Below are 18308 nucleotides of genomic sequence, written 5' to 3'. Positions count from 1 at the left end.
GAAAACTGTTCCTTGATACGAGCAGATGCAGTGCTGGTTTCCTGGCACTACAAAGAAGCTGTTCTAGGGTATCTGTGCTGGTAGTGTTTCAGGCGTCAAGGAAAAAAAAATACGGCTAGTTATTTTAACTCCTTAGACAGTACTAGAAATGCAATGTCTTGGTCTTGACTCCTGGGAATGACAGAGATACAGCAGAAGAAGCAAGCTTTTAGATACTCAGAAGGTTCAAAGAATAGGAGGATGCAAGGAATAAAAGCTCACTGGCAGAGTTACACAGCTTAACTTCTATGTTATAGGCAGTGCCTTCTCCATAAAGAGATTTATTAATAACCTCATGAAAAGCCCTGTAATGAACTGCAGTTTACACGTACAGACACCTGCTAGCTTTCCCTCCCCTCTTTTTATACAAGCCTTCCCCTTTTATTCTTGGAGAAATGGACTAGGTTTTTAGAGCAAGGGAAGAGCTGGGGCAGTGGGAAGAAAACAGCTAAATCCAATATTTGGTTTGGCTTCTTTTTTGGAAGAGCAGCTATTACAAAATTAAAATTCCACCTCTACAGCTGAGCATCTGATACACACAAAATTGACCTTCCCCCCACGCCCGGTGAAACCAAAAAAATTTTCACCAAACCCAAAGGCATTTTTGCCCCTTCCAGCCCAGGCTCAGAGCCATGCACAATGGAGTAATCCTCCGCTCTGTTTGCTCTCCTGAGCAGAGCTATACTTTTGAAGCTAATAACAAGGCTAGCATCCAGATGGTAGGTCAATGAGATATCTAACACACACATATTAAGTGTCTTGCTGGGAAGTCAGCAGATACTTTTTTTTCACCTTTTTTTATTAAAAGATCCCAAATTAAGAGCAGTTGTCAAGTTCAAAAAAAAAAAAAGAATTAAAAATAATCAAAATAATCTACAGATACTCAAGACAAAGCAGTCAAGTTTTAAGGTATCCCACCTGCAAGACCTCTATTGCAACAAAGCAAGGCGTCACCTACCTGAAGGTGTACTTCACGGTGGCTCCTCCAAACAGGAAAACTTGACAAGTAACAGGTTGTTTCAGGGAAAAAAAAAGCCACCAAAACACAAAACAAAACCAAAAAAACAAACCACAACCCAAAAACTTAGGCTAAAGTGACAGCGTTTAAATGCCCAAACTGATCATGTTCAAATAGTTTTTCTGGGATTTATTACGTATTACATATCCAGAGGCCTAGAGCCTAATGCAAAAATATGCTATTTTATTTAGATGTAGCATAAAAATAAAAACAATCCTTCACAGTCATCTGTTACAGAGAGTAGGTTTTAATCAGCTTCAGTAACTCTTCCTTCGTAATGGAAGTCACATGAGAAACAGAATGCAGAATTGCATTTTCATTCAGCCAGGAGTTATTTAAACAGGGGAAGAGAAACTTTGCCAGAAAGTGACTAAAAGCAGGATTTCTACCTGTTGGTATTGGATAATCTGAGGAGCTCTCAGTCTCACAGGGGAAAGAAGTTCTTGTGTTAAAGGCCTCAACTACAGAGCAGACTAGCAAAGAGGTTTTCATTTACAATGCCTACCTAAAAATGAGTTAATCCTCGGCTTTGGGTGTACTGTTTAGTGCAATCTGGAAGGCTAGCACACCAGCTGATGGTGCCTTTATTCTTAACTTTCAAATTAAGCAAAAAAAAAAAACCAAACCTGAAGGTAACAGTAGTAAGAGACTGAAGTTGTCAGAGCCAATTATCTAAAGTTATCAGTAGTAGTCCTAAGAGTTTAAGACCATGGTAATGATTCATTTCAGAGCAGAGCCCCAAGGACAGTTGGCCCTGGAAACACAAAACTGGAAGCGCTTGTGGAGGAGAAAGTAGGGAATAAAAGTCAAGTAGCACGGGACAAGAAAGGAAGAGATTATTTAGGTCAGCCTTTCTGAAGAAACCGTGAACGCCAGAACTCAACAATTCCAGATAAACTGAGCAGCCTCCCAAGAGCTTTCAGCAGTCCCAACGCTGAAAGATTACTGCATGAGATGGTGTGGGAAATTCTGGGAAAAGATAAATTTATAATTAATTTTTATGTAATTAATAATCAAAATGTGAAATGCAATTCCCTTCAAAGTTTTTTTTTTTCCCCCTCCTCTTTTTCTACTCACACAGAAGAAAGGAACGGTTTGAATTCACAGCTTGCAAAGGTTCAGTGTAGCATGGAGTTTATCCCAACAGAAAGACAATCCAGAAAGCATACACTATTAACCAAATAAATATTTATAGCTCGCACTTTTATGAGGCCCCAAACTCCGCTACTCCTCTTGTCTCCATGGCAATTCAGAGGGAGCTTCTGAAAACGGGGGATGGGGTTTTAAACTACTCAGGCTCCCACAGAAAAGAAAAAAAAAAAAAAAAAGCCTATTTTCCAGCCCTCTCCCAGTCCTGCTCGACATTGGTTTCCACGGCAACTCAGCAGCGGCTCAAAAACAGCTTGTAAATGCAGCGCAAGCCTGGAGCTGCTTCAGCCGTTGCTCATTTTAAGATGCATCGGGATGCGGGCGGCTTGTGTCTGGTACCGTCGTGTGTTCAAAAGACTGTGCGGATGGGCCATGGGAGCAGCAGCCCCCGGCCGCTGCCGAGCCGCCCACCTCATACCACACGCTCCGACAGCGCTCGGAAGAAACACATCTCTAGCGGCGCGACTAGGGGTAACGATTCAGCGAAAGGCAGGCCTGCGCAAACACCTAGAGGAACTGTCGCAGAATGGTTAAATTAAAACAAATGAGTAAGTTAAAGCAAAGCTAGGTACCCAGTGCAAACTAGCACGTTCCTCTGAAGTCAAGAGTACTCGCCTGATTTACATCAGCCGTAAAATCAGCCCTGAAACGCAAGAGAGTTGGGCAACTAGAAGAAACAAGCAACACCCCACTACCCGCCCCCCCCCTCAAAACCCACACAACCACTCTGGCCCACAATTCGAGGTAAAGATCTCTGAAGTCTCCTACAACACTTAAGTGACTTTTGCTGGAATTGCCGAGCAATTGGAAAAGGATAAACACTTTCTAGAAGTCCGTCGTTTATATACCTACAAATACTTACGTACAAATACACATTACTTATCTAAAAAACCCTGAAAACAAATTTAGTTTACTTTCCAACTGTGCCAACCAGCATAAATTACAACTCCAGTAAACACCATATGAAACTGGAGTCCCTGCTCATTCAGAACCAGTGAAGTAATTCAGTCGCTCTCAATGTAGGATCGTATTTCCAGATGCTACAATTTTAAATTGTTCTAAGTAAATACACTGTTATAATGAAGAAATGTCTCTTCCCATAGTTAGTCTTATTCATTTAAGCTGGAATCTAATTCCCTGTGCATCCTCAGTCCTTTCTTGAGTTTAGAGCAGTTTTTCCCCAGTAGGTCTTCTCAACCCCTTTGTTATTAATCTCAGCATTTCTACAAAGCTCTTTCACTGCAGAGGATGAGTACATATGAGTCTGTATTAAGTTCCGGCTTCTAAAGGTATAGGAACAGTTAACTAACCAGAATTGTGCACTGCAGACAGTAGCAGGTAGGATAGCTAATTTGACCAACTACACCCAAATGTCCCATTTTCAGCAAAATGTAATAATCGAAGCTAAGTCAGTGTTGTCACCTTATGTCCCCCACTGAAAGGGACGATACATCTGAAACACATTAATTTAAAAAGAAACCGTTCTCTCTGAAGCAAACATTGACCTAGAATATACCTCTATACTAACATGCAATGGATGTAAGAATAACTCTTTGTGGTGAGTTTTTAAAAAGGGCTTTACACGGGCTTTCTCCCATTCAATTTTTGCTGACTTTGGGACGTACTCTGATGTCATTCTAGCTAGCATGTCCATAAAAAAAAAAAGTCAGAGTCTTTCCAAAAACAGTAGGATGCTCTTTAAATACAAATACTCAGCAAGAGTATTGTGCAATGCTTTGTGAACTTGGGATTTCTGAGGAGATGTTTCCAATAACTGGGGGTGGGAGTGGTGTTTTCACTTGAACACATTTCACTCAAACCGTGATTTTTAAGACTGTATCTTATTAATGATAAACAGCACTGAACTTCACGTTTTAACTTTTTTTTCCTCCAGACGAGATTCTTTGCTAATATGAGCTGGGAACATGATGACCACTTCTCTGCTGGCCAAAAGGATTTGGTGAACCCTCCCTAATAATCCAAATGCAATTGCCAAATTAGCTCATCCCATTTTCATTCACACATGGTCTCTTACACTGCCAAGTCTGCTCAATTGTCTGTTCCTGCCAGAAGCAGCTAACAGTCAGGTTTGATGACTATTACTTTCAATCAACATCGTAGTTTACAGTACAAATGTATAACTTTAGCCTTAATTCTACAGGCCTTTAATAGATAATTTAGTTCTTTAATATCAAATTTTATAGAAGCACCTTCTGGCACATTTGAACAAGACTGAAGCCACTCCTTCAATTCAGTTACGGCTGATACATATCAAGAGGAGCTAGAACAAACAGAAGATGTTTTGCATGCTTAAAGGAGAAGGTTGATTAGAAGAAATCCTCCGGAAGGTAGAGCTAGGAACAATAGGTCACAGTATAATAGGTGCCAAGTTTTCCTTAAAGGGGATGAAGACGGTAAAAACAAAACCAAACCACTAGAGCCTTCATCACATTAAAAGCTACCCAAGCAAAACAACATATGGGTATTCAGATTAGAAAACATTAGAAGAACAACACTGGAAAGTTACACAGGAAACGGGTATAAACATAATAAAGTAACTCTGTGCTTTTTTTTGTTTATTTTTAAATCAAGCAGAAATGTTAACTTGGTAATCACCACAGCTTTTCAACAGAAGAGATGTAGTAGGAGCCACATCCTCAAGAATATTTGGGTAAGGTTCGCTAATGAAGCGCTCTGCTGCTTTGCATCAGAAGAAGGGAAAGCTCAGTGTGTGACCTAACATTCACAATTCACTGGTTTGTTGCTTCACGTAATAGGATTTGATGATCTTGTTACTTAAACTAAGAAAGTACCAGCTGTTTCACTCGCACAAAAATGAAACAAAAAAGATGTCAGCAATTCTGTAATGCTGTAAAACTACAACAGAAAAATAACCCAGGAGACAGAATGATTTGTATGGAAGACAAATAATCTTGTCAGAATTAACTAGTCAATCTAGTCACATTCAGAGACAGAAACAGTACCAGGAACGTGTAGACCTGGGAATTTTTATATATATTTTTTTTTTAAAGCAATTAGATTTTTTAAGTTTTCTTTTTATTAGAATAAGCCATACATGATTAAGGATTCAGCCCCTTGGGTCACTACCTCCTCAAATGCAATTTAATGCTTAAAAGTCTGGTGGTTAAAGTGGCTATATCTGTGATAGTCTACAGAGCACGTAAGATATTATATCACCAAAACACACATACTACATTTCTAGAATACTAGTTAGAGTCAATAGATTAACACAGTTCATGAAACCGTGACTCCCAGATAGGCATATATACTGTTTGAAACTACTGTTTTCCCACCTGCTTTGCCTGCTTCTGCCCATATTCCCTTTATAACCAACTACTCATGAGATACTGATGCTCTAGAAACTTGTGTCACGCTATTATTGCTTAAACTGAAGTTTCCTTTAGAAATAAGACTAAATAATACCACTTTAAAGGTCCTTGTGCTCCTTCAACTGAGGTCAATTAATTTCAGTTTAAGGATCCCTTTTTGAGAAAGATGACTGAAGAACAGGCCAAGGACTATACTGGCAAACAGCAGCATAAGCATTGTGATCACATGGAACCGAAACACAAAATGAGGTCTTCGGAGTTCAGCTCTAAATTCACAGAACAATATATTTTTGTAAGAGGAGGATCAGCGCACATTTATGTAGTTATTCCCACTGTTGTTGCAGGGCTGGGCCTCTTGCAGTGAGCCTGGATGGTACAGAGCTAGCATCAGCAGAGCTATGAGTGGTCAAGAAATCAAACAAGATGCCTTGTTGAATAATAGATTGCTACCAGTATTTCTCTTCTAAGAGGAACTCATCCCCAACTAAGTAAGAGTTCAACAATTCTGCTGAATGCACCTTTGTAAAATAAGCGCATAAGCTTTTATGATTTATGAGTGCCAGGTATTGTTTTAGGGCAGATAAGGAACAGGTTCCTTACAAGAAAAAATTAATTACTTTCACAGGAAAGAGTATCCACTTCAGAGTTTACAGATATGGAACTCTTCATAGCCAAGTCTACACATATCTTCTACTTAAACGGTTTTATTTCTTAACTAAACCACTTGCCTCATTTAGCCATAGGACTTTCCTTGGATACTATCTGTCCATCCAGCACGTTTCCCATCCCAAGACAGAGGCAGCTAAAAAACATGGACTGTCTACCCTTCAGTCACCACAACTGACAACCTAAAATAATCAGATTTCATACCACATTTTTACATATAAGATTTCGGCAGGGCTCCATAAAGTTATAATACTGTAGCATATAGGTACAGGATTGCAGCCTTAACAGCAACATGACGCAGTAGATGATTTTTCTAGTTCTCAGAGATTAGTCCCACCCCACAACTGAAGGTGTTTAAGTTACTAACATATCTATATTTGACATACTGTTTTAAATAGTATGCCTGCAAACAGTGTTACTAGGACTCCAGTCAACTTTTTTATGTACATATTGGACACACAAGCTACACTGTTAGTTCTATTGATATTCTCTCTAGCTATGATTTGTCCCTCTCTTTCTCTTTGTATTCATGCAATGTGAGCTAATTCAGCTTCAAAAGAAGGGCAAATTCCTCCTTACCCCCTTCCAATATTTCGTTAACTGCTTGTAACATCTAATTTCTGCTGGAATCCATAGGTACAGCATCACTTCATTAACAAACAGCAACTCTGTTCCTTGCCCATCATGTCCTACCTCCAAGCTGCTCTTTTGCTTTGGGGGTGGGAGGAGTATGCACTGTTGTATACAATCCACCGTTAAAGATGCCATAAGAGACAAGCTCAACTTTGCACCCTCCCCCCCCAAAAAATTAGTTGAAGTTAAATCCAGTTGTGTTCAGAGTTTATCAAATGCTAGGCGGATCCTAAATACTGACTTATTCCCAGCTTTCTAAAGTGAAGTGTTAAACAACCTTTTGGGTTTAGTAGATTTTGTTATATATATATTCTATTCTTTTAGGTCTTATTATTTTACTAGAAGGCAAAGTATCTGCCTCAAAGGTTTATGAGTTTTTTACTTGTTGGACTGAAGACAGGCTTAAAAAGGTAAGAAAAAAAAAACCCTTCTGTGCAGTTTTGGTGTTCTGAAGAAAAATATTCTGCACCTGAAAGTCTGTACATATAAGAACTGGCCACCCCTCTCCTCCTTCTCTGTTTACATAGCTTTCAAAAGCTTTGAATAAACTTTAAATAAGTTTAAATGCTTATAAAGAGACATCGCTCCATTCTTCTCTCACAAAAATCAGTGCATTCTCCCAACAGCTATTTATGTTAGAAAGCCACTGCACTGTTTGGCAACTGGGCAAAACCTTTGTAGCACTGCTTCCCCTCCCCTCTCCCCCCTAAAAAAAAGGGGGCTAAGAATTTGAACACAGCTGGAAAGCGAACAGCAACTGTGTGTGGATTGTTACAGTCTTGAGGACTCAGCTAGAGATTCAACTAGAACATGAATAAAATAAGTAACAGAGTATGCAGTGACAGGGGAAAAGTAGAGCTGAAAACAAATTTTTTAGTTAGTCTCTCTACATATGGCGCTGATTCCCTGTTGTTAAACAGCTTCCCCAGATGACTTTCATCCACTAGAACATTATTTATTGAAAGGTTCCAAGGACGAGTGCTATAAGTACATTAACTTCTGGAAGTACCCCGAGCCATCATTTCAACAACACTTACGCTGAACACGTACTAAGAAAAGAATCACATTTACTTCTTACGACTTCACGATATTCCAGAAGACTTCCGTATCACTTGATTCAAATAGCACTAGTTGACATCCAGGACGTAGGTCTTATTTAGAAAAGGAAAAAAATAAAAATAAAGCAATTGATTTTCAAACTGAATTATGTAAAGGCCTCTTAGACTGTATGGCAAGTAGCAAACCCATACACTAATGCAGTCCAAAGGGTCGCTTCTTGATGTCTAAGCATACTTCCACTATGGATGTGTTTGCTTACTTCTCTTCCCCTCCTCTCCCAGGCACCAAGTTTGATGTTACCAGTCAATTTGGAGTGTCCGAATTTGTTTTACTAGTCACTCCAATACTACAATACCATCATTAAAAAAAAGTCTTCTGAGCCTTTACTAGCACCTGGCTGTCCCAACCCTCCCTCTTTTACATTTTCAGGTGTTGTATTGTTCTATTGCAATATAGAAATATTGATTTTCCTTTGAGGAGCCTCTCAAATGATCATGACATTCTTGTGTCTCAGTGAATCACATTACACCAGGGAGGACCATTATGTTGGTGAACAGAAGGCAACGGCAGCATTCATTGCAAGATACAAAGAATACTGAAATACTGAGTAAAACCAAAAACATTTACCTTTCAAATAAAAATATTTACTGACATTTAAATGGAAAGCTACTAAGTCTTTTCAGAGGATAAAGACCTTTTCTGCACAAACTCTTCCAACATATAAGCATTTTTAGTGATCTTTTAATTGGATTTTATATGGTCATTAAAGGAGAATGAAAGGGAAAAAAAAAAAAAAAGAAGAGACACACACACTGGGGGGATGGACAGACACAAAAAAGCCCCACACACACCAACAAACCAACAACACAACAAAAGAACTCAACCCATCAACATTTATCACATATTTTTGTTTCTGAACAGTGCTAAGCAGGTACCAGTGATGTCTTCCTAGGATATTCTACTACTTCGGTTTTAGAGATAATCCTCCTCTATTTAATTATTCCTACAGTTAAGAGTTGCAAACATCTGAAACAAGCTGGAATTGTTTATATGCAGTATAAGTTGCTGATTAGTTATAATCTTCTACATCTCAAGCAACGGGATGTATGCATTTGTACGTTAGAAGTTACTAAAACTTATATCCTTTTCCAAATCTTGACACAGAACATCTCAATTGGCAGGACATCACGTTAAAATTTAATTCAGCAGCAGCATTTAAAGAGTCTTCAGTCACGTCACATTTATTACAGAAAGCATATATTTCTGTTTAGAAATAACTTGCTCAACTTAAGAGTTAACTTAATTCATGCAAACACCTTTCATACGGCATGGGTCAGCTAAGTGCTTTATTCTCAGCAGGGCCTGACTTTTCTTCAGTCTGCATTTTAAAAAAAGCAAGCTCAACACCAGTCAACCAGACCCGGTAAAGCTCCGTAGCATGAAAAAGGGGGGCTCAGAACGCCCCAGCCAACGCCACTGAGCAATGCCTCAAGCCAGAGCTGTAGGGGCTCCCAGCCAGCAGCGCTCCACGGGTCTCGGCACACCAAAGCCCACGCTCCCATCCCCAGCCACTGTGCCCTCTCAGATTTTTCTGTATTTACACAGGGAAGCGGCCTCCCCAAACACAGAAGTACAGCCCTTTGTTATTAACTACAGCTTGCTTTATTCCCAGTCTCAAAGTGCTCACTGCCACCAGTTTGAATGGTGTAAAAGCTGCACCAAAGCCCTGACACACTCCCACAAATCCCAGTCAACCTGGCACTACGGTACAGAAAACAAGAGCCACAAACAACAAACCAGGAATTTAAGACAAAATTTCTCACCTTTGTGGTTGACTAGAGGTAGAAAAATCAATTTAGGTGTCCCAACAGTCAAAGGGCAAAGAACCAATATTTACTTTTTAAGACCATTTTATAGAAACGAGAAGGGTACTAGAGCACAAAAGCTAAGTATAATATGCACCTAAACACACCTATGCATTCTACAGATATAATTCCAGATAATGTGTTTTTACTCATTTTTGCCAGTACAGTTGCGAGAAGGCTTCAGTTATGAACCAGGGCCTCCCAGAGATAAGTACTGTCTGTACATTCAAGTGCTAAACTGCTGTCTCAACTCACATAATACGTATTCAAACTCCGGTTTTCTGCATATCGTTTCCTCATATGTTTACAAGTATGCCAAGCACAAGCACCTCTCCAACTCTAAACCAGCTCTAGCCAACATACACAACGTCATGACTTAGCACACCACTCCCAAGAGCATCTCCCAATTTATTTCTGCAGGCTGATACACAATACATAATCATTTTGGTTTCTTTATTATGTTAATTTGAGGAAAAGTCACTCAAAAATGCATGTTCCATCATTACCTCCAAGAACTGTGCTAGCAGTTTGTGATCAGCAAATATAGCCCCTATTACTAATATTATCTGGTACCAAAACAACCCTATAATACATCGCTTTCCGCGATAATACATCTTGTTTCCCTTGGTGTCTGACCCAGTAGTTTGGATAGGCTTGAGAGCATTTTCAACCCTTAAGAAGTTAATCCAAACAAAGGCTCTGTAAATATATCTATTGAAACTTCATACCTGTAGGGTCTGTTCTTTGCAGCTCAAGTCTGACCATTTCTTACTTTTTCAAACAGCCAGGATCAAACTGTAGCTGTTTCAATGCAAGTTTGACCTTCTCATCTCCTATGGAAAACTGCTAAGTTTTGAACTTGTAAAAAGCAAGCATTCGAAAAGGCTTATTACCAGATTTTCCCATCATGTTTTCCCCTGTAAATAACCTTTGAGAGAAATTGGGTACCTGCTTTAATTCCTATTAACCAGGAGGGGTTGCAGACTTACTAGTGGTCCAACAACTACTGCTGTTGTATTACTTGCTGCTGTTCAGAAATGGCTGCTTTCCCCTTCTTCCTTTTCCAAGAGCTCCTTCACCTCCCAGTGTGTGTTAGAAACTGACAAGTGAACAGGACCAGATGTTCAGCTGCCAAGTTCACCTTCTGCCTGGCTTAAGAAGTTTTATATAATAAGCATTCAAGTGCTCAATGATATACTGTGAGCACAGAGGTGACAGAACTCATTGGAGACCTCCAGAAAAAGAGTGGCTTTGGAAATACAGGTGAGCATAAACACTGGCAACCCTCCAAATGCTCCTCTGGCCTCACTTGCTGTCTCATTCTTTGAAATGCATATTCATTTCCCAAAAAACCCCCACCGTATTTAGATGAAGGAAACAAACCATTTGTCTTGATAACAAGACACCATAATATTTTCTTTAAGCTTCCTGTGGTGGAATTACAGCACAATCACGTACAACATTTTGAGAAAGATGTGACAGGCTTTTCTGCAGAAGTGTTTCGTTAAAACTGAGAGTTCTTTGAAAAGTACCTGGGATGGGAAAAGACACAGCAGAAAGTAACAAAGCTAGCTTTACAAAGTCGGGGGGGGAGGAAGGTGACCTAAACAAAATAGAATTAATGACTGGTAAATGAATTGCCTTTCAGCTTCCACATAACGTGTCCCTCAGTTTCCATTAAAATGCTTACCCCATGGTAAATTAGCCACTAAACTAGAAAGTAAGAACTTGTAAACCATCTATTTTCCCACATCTATGCAATAGTGCAACAAAGTTATTATGCTGGAGAAAAAACCCCAACCAACCAACCAAGGAAAACCAGCAATAAGATAGTTCATTGGGTACATCCACAGAGACACTATTTTAAGCAATTTTTTTTTTTTTTAATATTGTTGTATAACTTCAAGGGAACCCTAATTTAGCCATTCCATATGGCCCTGGCAAATAGTCTGCAATGACAAGTACAAATGTCTACCTTGTGCTTCAATTGTTTTGATATACAGGACATTTATATTGCAATGCAGCCATTTCTGGCTGTGTGAACTTTTCTTAGTAATCTTCCTTTACGTAAGTATTTACTCTGGAGTCACCTCTAGCACTGCTAAGAGAAAGTACGACACTAAGACTTTCTTCGAGAACAGTATTCCTAAAAGGGATCGCCAGCTGCTGGGAACCAGCGATGAACAGACTGTCTTCAGAAGTGCTCCAACAGGAAGATGACATTTTGAGTGTTGATGGAATCTAAGTAGATCGTGCCATATGTAAACTTTAAAATCCCAGTTTCAGAACTAAAATACTAGTTGTTCCTGCCCCTCCAAAAGCACTGACAAGTGAAGTCAAAGGTGAAGTCAAAGTTCAGCTACTTGCGAGTTCTTGCCTAGTCATCTGTGATGCCATCAGCCAGTTTCTGCAGCAGAACCTGGCAGCTGCTGTGTTACTGCCAAAACAGCCTGCAGTAGGAAAAATAGGTATAATACAGGAAACAATTGCAAAAATATCTTTGTGTTAATTCAGTTAAATAGCCAATGAGAAGACCTCATCCTGGCTCAATTAGATCTGCTAATCACAGAGGTAGTTTTAACTCTCATTATTGCTGCCAGATGCCCTATAGTATTCACAGTTACCAGCAATGCATGTCCTATGACACAAACAAAGAATTGTTGCAACATTAAAGCTGAGAAAACAGGACCTCAGAGGCCAAATGACAGCAAAAGCAAGTCTTCCACTTGCATACATCCACCTTAAACAGAAGAAAACAAGAGGTATTGTGACTGTCTTGATGTCAGATTTCCAGGTATGTTTCCTGTCGCCTGTATGCAGTGAGGGAAGACAGTGACCCTCATTTTTTTTTCTTTTGCATATCCAGTAGCAGCCTGCAGGTCCAGTAACCTGAACTAAGGATACTGCAGGGCCAGCCAGGGACCAGCCCTCTCTGCCTCCTCTCTGCCAGGGAGAGAAAGGAGAGAGGCAAAGCCCTTATCACAAAATAGCCTTGCTACGGGGTGAGTCCTCTCAGATGAAGATTCCTTTCCAAGCAGCGTGCATAAGTTTAAGGCAAAGAGCGTGACTGATCAAATGCAGTAAAGGCCATGATTTCTGAGAGACATGCCAGTAACTCACACACAAAACTTCTTCTGAGCCTTAACCAAGACAGTGAAACTGAAACCCCACCTGGCGTACTGCACCCAGCTCTGGAGCCCTCAGCACAGGAAAGACATGGACCTGTTGGAGCAGGTCCAGAGGACAACAACAAAGATGATCACAGGGATGGAACACCTCTCCTATGAGGACAGATTGCAAGAGTTGTGGTTGTTCATCCTGGAGAAGAGGAGGCTCTGGGGAGACCTTATCCTGGGCTGCATTAAAAGAAATGTGGCCAGCAGGCCGAGGAAGGTGATTCTCCCCCTCTATTCTGCTCTTTTAAGACCCCATCTGGAGTACTGCATCCAGTTCTGGGGCCCCCAGCATAAGAAGGACATGGACCTGTTGGATTGGGTCCAGAGGGGAGCAACAAAAATGATCAGAGGGTTGGAGCACCTCTCCTGTGAGGAAAAACTGGGAGATTCGGGGTTATTCAGTCTGGAAAATAGAAGGCTTGTTGCAACCTTTCAATACTTAAAAGGGGCCTACAAGAAAGATGGGGACAAACTTTTTAGCAGGGCAAGGGGTTATAGCTCTAAACTAAAAGAGGGAAGATTTAGGCTAGATATAAGGAAGAAATTTTTTACATTGAGCATGGTGAAACACTGGAACAGGTTGCCCAGAGAGATGGTAGATGCGCCATCCCTGGAAACATTTAAGGTCAGGTTGGAAGAGGCTCTGAGCAACCTGATCTAGTTGAAGATGTCCATGCTCATTGCAGGGGGGTGGGACTAGATGACCTTTAAAGGCCCCTTCCAACCCAAACTATTCTATGACTCTATAAGCTAGAAAGGAGCACGTCTCCCTTTTAAAGACAGGGATGTCTTCCAACCAAGTTCTCAATTTTTATCCATTTCAGAAGCATTCTAGTATCTTGTGCAGTGTCACCACAGTCATAAACAAAAAAAGTTAGGCTGAACATTATTAAAAAACATTGCATTTCTGTAGTTAATTATCATTTGTTTCTTTATATTTAAGAAGTTTACCATTATCTCACAGCCTATATTATGTTGTCTAAGAGTCTGTGCAGGTTTGTAGACCACTGGCAGTCCACAGCAAGGAAACACTGCTTCTCAACTAAAACAGCAATAGATCTTCTTTGATGTCTCTTCCCCGCACTCCCTCTCCAAAAAATAGATAGTCTGGTTTATAGTATTCTGTTGTAAAGATATTACTAGAGAAGTATGCAGTCTTACAAATTTAAGAAGTCCCATCTCACTTGAATATGGACTCACATTTAGAAACCAGAGTAAGTCCCTACCAAGTTAACCCAGCAAACAGAGAGGGTTCAACAGAAGAATCAACAGGTTGACAATATTCTCCATGTTGAATACATCACATATAATCAGGAAAGCATCATTTAAAGACTGTCAATTCCTACAGCCAATGTAGTTATGCTTTATGGTTTCTTGTCAGGGGGCAAGCCATAAAAGGCTTTTTTGGCCTTGAACCTCTGTATCTGGCTGAAAGATTCCTGAATACTAAGGAGGTGTTTGTTTTAAAGCCAAAACCAAACAAAAACCCACATACTCACCTTACTTATTGCTCAAACTACCCCTGTGAGCTCCGTCAAATGTTTATGTAAGACTACTATTTATTGCCCCTGCATTGTCCTCATGCAGACACATTGTACTGGATTTGCCCCCAGCATCACCAGCTTCAGTTTAATTTCTACTGCACACTAATGCAAGAAAAAAAAAAATCACACCTAGAAGTTTCACAAAAAGTCCAGTTCATCAGTACGTACTATCTCCTCCAGAGTAGCCATGATGATTAATAACAACCATTTTCGTACATTTTCTGACTGTCATGCCAGCAGGGCTCACAAGTCTTGCTCTGTGGCACCTTTTAAAACTTTCCAGATAACATCAATTTCAGGAGATCATGCTGACAGAGAATGTGATTGAAGATCTCCAAGTCCCTTACTTTCCTCTAAATTGAAGATGAAAAGAGAGGCTTTAACTCAGAGAAACTACTGTTCCTGTGGGTCATTTGTATTTCCTAGTAAGTTCTCACTGAAAAGCAATCCAAACCTCATCTACCTCACCACTGTTATGCTAACATCCGTTCACCAACAGCTCTTAACTTCTGCAGCTAAACTACCAAGCAAGTTCTCTAGACCTACTCCACAACATAACGTTTGCGCGCTTCAGGTATCAACCACTACTTTCTTGTCCTCATTGCTTTCAGCCCATTCCCCACTATCTCCATGGCACACTAGGCCCCAGTCCTACGTAAGAGACCACTCAGCCCATACGTCATCTGACTTGGGCGCCAGTATTCCTCACTCTCATTGTTCATGTGAACATATTCCAGCCACAGGAGCAGCAGCAGACTCCCGATTGCCTGGATTTCTGCCTGGATTTCCTCTGGCTCACACAAACAATCAGCATTTGCACACCCACCTACAGTCACTTTCTTCATGCCACGACTTCTTATCAGCACCTTGCTGGTAAACTTTCTCCCCACCTGGTGTTTCTTGGTAATTGGGACAGGAAGAGGAAAAAAAAAAATGCAAGTCTGACAACAATGCAGGCACCAGACTTTGATCTAGCTGTACTGCTTGCAAACCAGCTTCTATCATTTCCTCACTGGTCAGAGCCAGTGCTGCTGGCCGACACAACTAACCAGAAAGCTGAGCAGCCTCAGAACACTGAAACCTGTCACTAAAAAAAACCATAGCAGCCTCATCTGCTCAGATATATCCATGCAATTAACAGCAATTGAAGGAAAAAAAAATCAAAGAAATAATTTTTATCATTATTTACTATATGGAAAAGAAAGTCTGTGCTAGCTGCCCGACTAACAGCCCAACATTTCCATAAGGTCTTGTAAAAGCAAAGAGAGGGGAAAAGGAAAACCACCACCAAACCAAAGACCTAACAGCCACACACCACTTCAAGTCTCTCCTTGACGGGACTCATCCCTCCTCTGCAAAAAAGGAGTTTCCACAAAGACAAGATTCTGTTAGGTGCGAAGGAATGAAAGGTAAACTACAAAACATAGCCAGCATCAGCACTGTGGATGTCCCCCATCCACAATGGACTAAGAACCCATTCCAGGCTGATCTCAGGCTGTTGCTCCATTGCAAGACTGCACTACATAATTCTTTTCAAAACACTATTTCCATGTACAGCCTCCTTCCCTAGAATACCAGCAAGACACAAGAAGCATACAACAGGAGCACAGTAAGATGTGATCTGAAAGTGACAGCCTTATCACACGACTGGCACTGTTAGCACTGTATATTAATTCACTGCTTCTTCACAGGTATGTGGCCCCACGATCTGTTTTTTTTTTTTTTTTCTTATTTGCAGGTACTTTCTGGGTGCAGCAGCTTTTGCCAACTTATTTTAATATTGCCCTCGCTTTTGTTTTTAAGGAGTTAGACAATAGGACTATACAAATACTGGAAACATAAGCCTGTTCTGGAGCTGCAGCATCCAGTGCTGACAACAGAAAACACACTCTCACTTGCTGCTTCATCCCGTAAAGGCTATCAGAAAAAGCAGAGTACGCAGCCCGCATCCTGAAGTTCGCATCACTGCGGAGAGCCGCCGCCTTGCGCTGAAACAGGCCCGGCTGAAACAGGTCACATCTGTGTGACACCACCAGACACATGGAAACGATCAGGGCGCAGCGCTGCCCCGGCCCCGCCGCGGGACGCCGCCGCTTTTCTTGCCTTCTTGGCGAGGCGACTTGGCTCCAGGGGCGAGGGAGGGGACAGGCCGTCCCCCCGCCGCTCCCTTCCCCTCGCCCCGGAGCTGCCCGCCGGCTCCCCGGGACCCCGGGCAGCGCCGCCGCGGGGGCGGGCGCGGCTCTCGGCGGCCGGGCGCCCCGGGGCCGAGACTTTCCCCCTTCCGCGCACACTCACACTTCGGGGGGACGGTCCCCCCCGCGACCGGGGCGTTGCCGGAGGGAGCGGTACCCCCCACACCGGGGATGGGACGCGGGCACTTACAGCTCAGGACCCCCAAGTAACCGAGGAGCAGCAGGCGGAGGCTGCGGCTCGCCATCTTCCCGGCGACGGCCGCTCCCCACCGGCGGCAGCGGCTAATAAGCGGCCGTGCGACGGCGGCGGCGGGGCGTGGGGCGCGGCCGGAGCGGGGGGCGGCCCGGCACGGCCTCGCCTCGGAGGAACCGGGGGGGTGGCGCCGGGGCTGCCCGGGGAGCGGCCACCGAGCAGGTGCGGCGGCCGGGGCGCAGCCCGCTGGGCTCGGGCTCTGCCTCCGCCCCGGCGGAACCCCCCCTTCTGCTACCGCTGCCCCAAAACTTTTAACGTGTCGGAGGAGGCTCCTCCCCGCCCCGCACCGGCTGCGGGGGAGCCGCGGCAGCTCCGCGCCAGCTCCGGGCGCATCGCCCTTCACCTCCTCCTCTTCCTCCTTCCTCCTCCTCCTCCTCCTCCTCCTGGCCATGGGGCCAGCGCGGAGCCCCCGCGCATCCCGGGGCCGTCCTGTGCTGCATTCAGCAGCTCTTCCCTCCGAATTACTTGTATTTGTAAATCGCGAGGTCTTCGTAAGCTCAAGGACATTTGTTGCAACAGAATAAACTTTTCGTTACGAAGAGCTTAAACCTCTCAGAGAAGCCCGTAGTCCCTGTTGTGGTACGTTTCCCGAAACCAAAGCCAGACGGTGGGTGGAAGTAGGAATTTACAGGGTGAAATCACGGAACAAACCCGTGGATGTGGCGGGCGCGAAGGGAGCGGGGTGAGGATGGGGCGGGCGCTGCCGGGGGCCGCAGCGGCTCCTTGTGCCGGAGAAAACCCCACCGACCGCGGGGCACCTCCGTTATCCAGCAGATGATGGGTGCTACACGGCGACCTTCCAAGCCTTTTCCCTTTTGTATTAATAGTTTATACCGGTCCAGGAGATTCTCGATTAAATATACAGGAGGTGTAATGGCCCTTTAAATTTATGAATCGAGGAAAATTACTCATTGTGACAGTTGATAGTGCATCTGAGTAGTTCCTAATGACATCTTAAAAATATATTGCCACTGATGTAATGCGGTTCTATAGCAAGAAAAGTATCATAAGCATTTATTTGATAATCAGAACAGTAATGTTGGCTACATTTTGTTAGACTGTAGCAAAATGAGGAAAGATTATTTATAAATAAAATCTCTAGCAGCTATTTTAATGGAGACCGAAGAAGTAGGATGCCATCAACAAAATCTTCTCGGCTTATTTTTCACATGCAAAAATGTATTTAGAATACAAGTAATATTTCTGCAAAAAATGTGCACATATATATATATGACCAGTATATATTACTGGTACAATGGTGACACACATTTAATAAAATCAAAACTATTCCACAGACAATAGAAAAGTGCTTTATTTTGTGTGGCCCAACACATCATAACTTTAAGCATATACAAACTTTCATT

At 42.3% G+C, this 18308-nt stretch overlaps 1 protein-coding gene across 6 annotated transcripts in view; it reads right to left on the bottom strand.

Moving 5' to 3' along the window:
- JAM2 (junctional adhesion molecule 2) overlaps positions 1-17288 on the bottom strand; it is a 37695-nt gene extending 20407 nt beyond the window's left edge. For 2 of the 6 annotated variants that reach the window (XM_074600040.1, XM_074600031.1), the window contains exon 1: positions 16882-17068. In XM_074600040.1, coding sequence (XP_074456141.1) covers positions 16882-16936 — 55 coding nt within the window. In that variant the 5' untranslated portion in view covers positions 16937-17068. Of the gene's footprint in view, positions 1-997; positions 1017-16881 lie in introns of those variants that run through there. The other 4 variants (XR_012588957.1, XM_074600050.1, XM_074600063.1 and 1 more) reach the window with 4 other exon arrangements.
- Positions 17289-18308: the final 1020 nt, after the last annotated feature.

This window comes from Larus michahellis, chromosome 1, assembly GCF_964199755.1.
Source record: "Larus michahellis chromosome 1, bLarMic1.1, whole genome shotgun sequence".
NCBI classification, from domain to species: Eukaryota; Metazoa; Chordata; class Aves; order Charadriiformes; family Laridae; genus Larus; species Larus michahellis.
The sequence above is the reverse complement of the archived record's forward strand: the minus strand, read 5'-3'. Positions and strand labels throughout refer to the sequence as shown.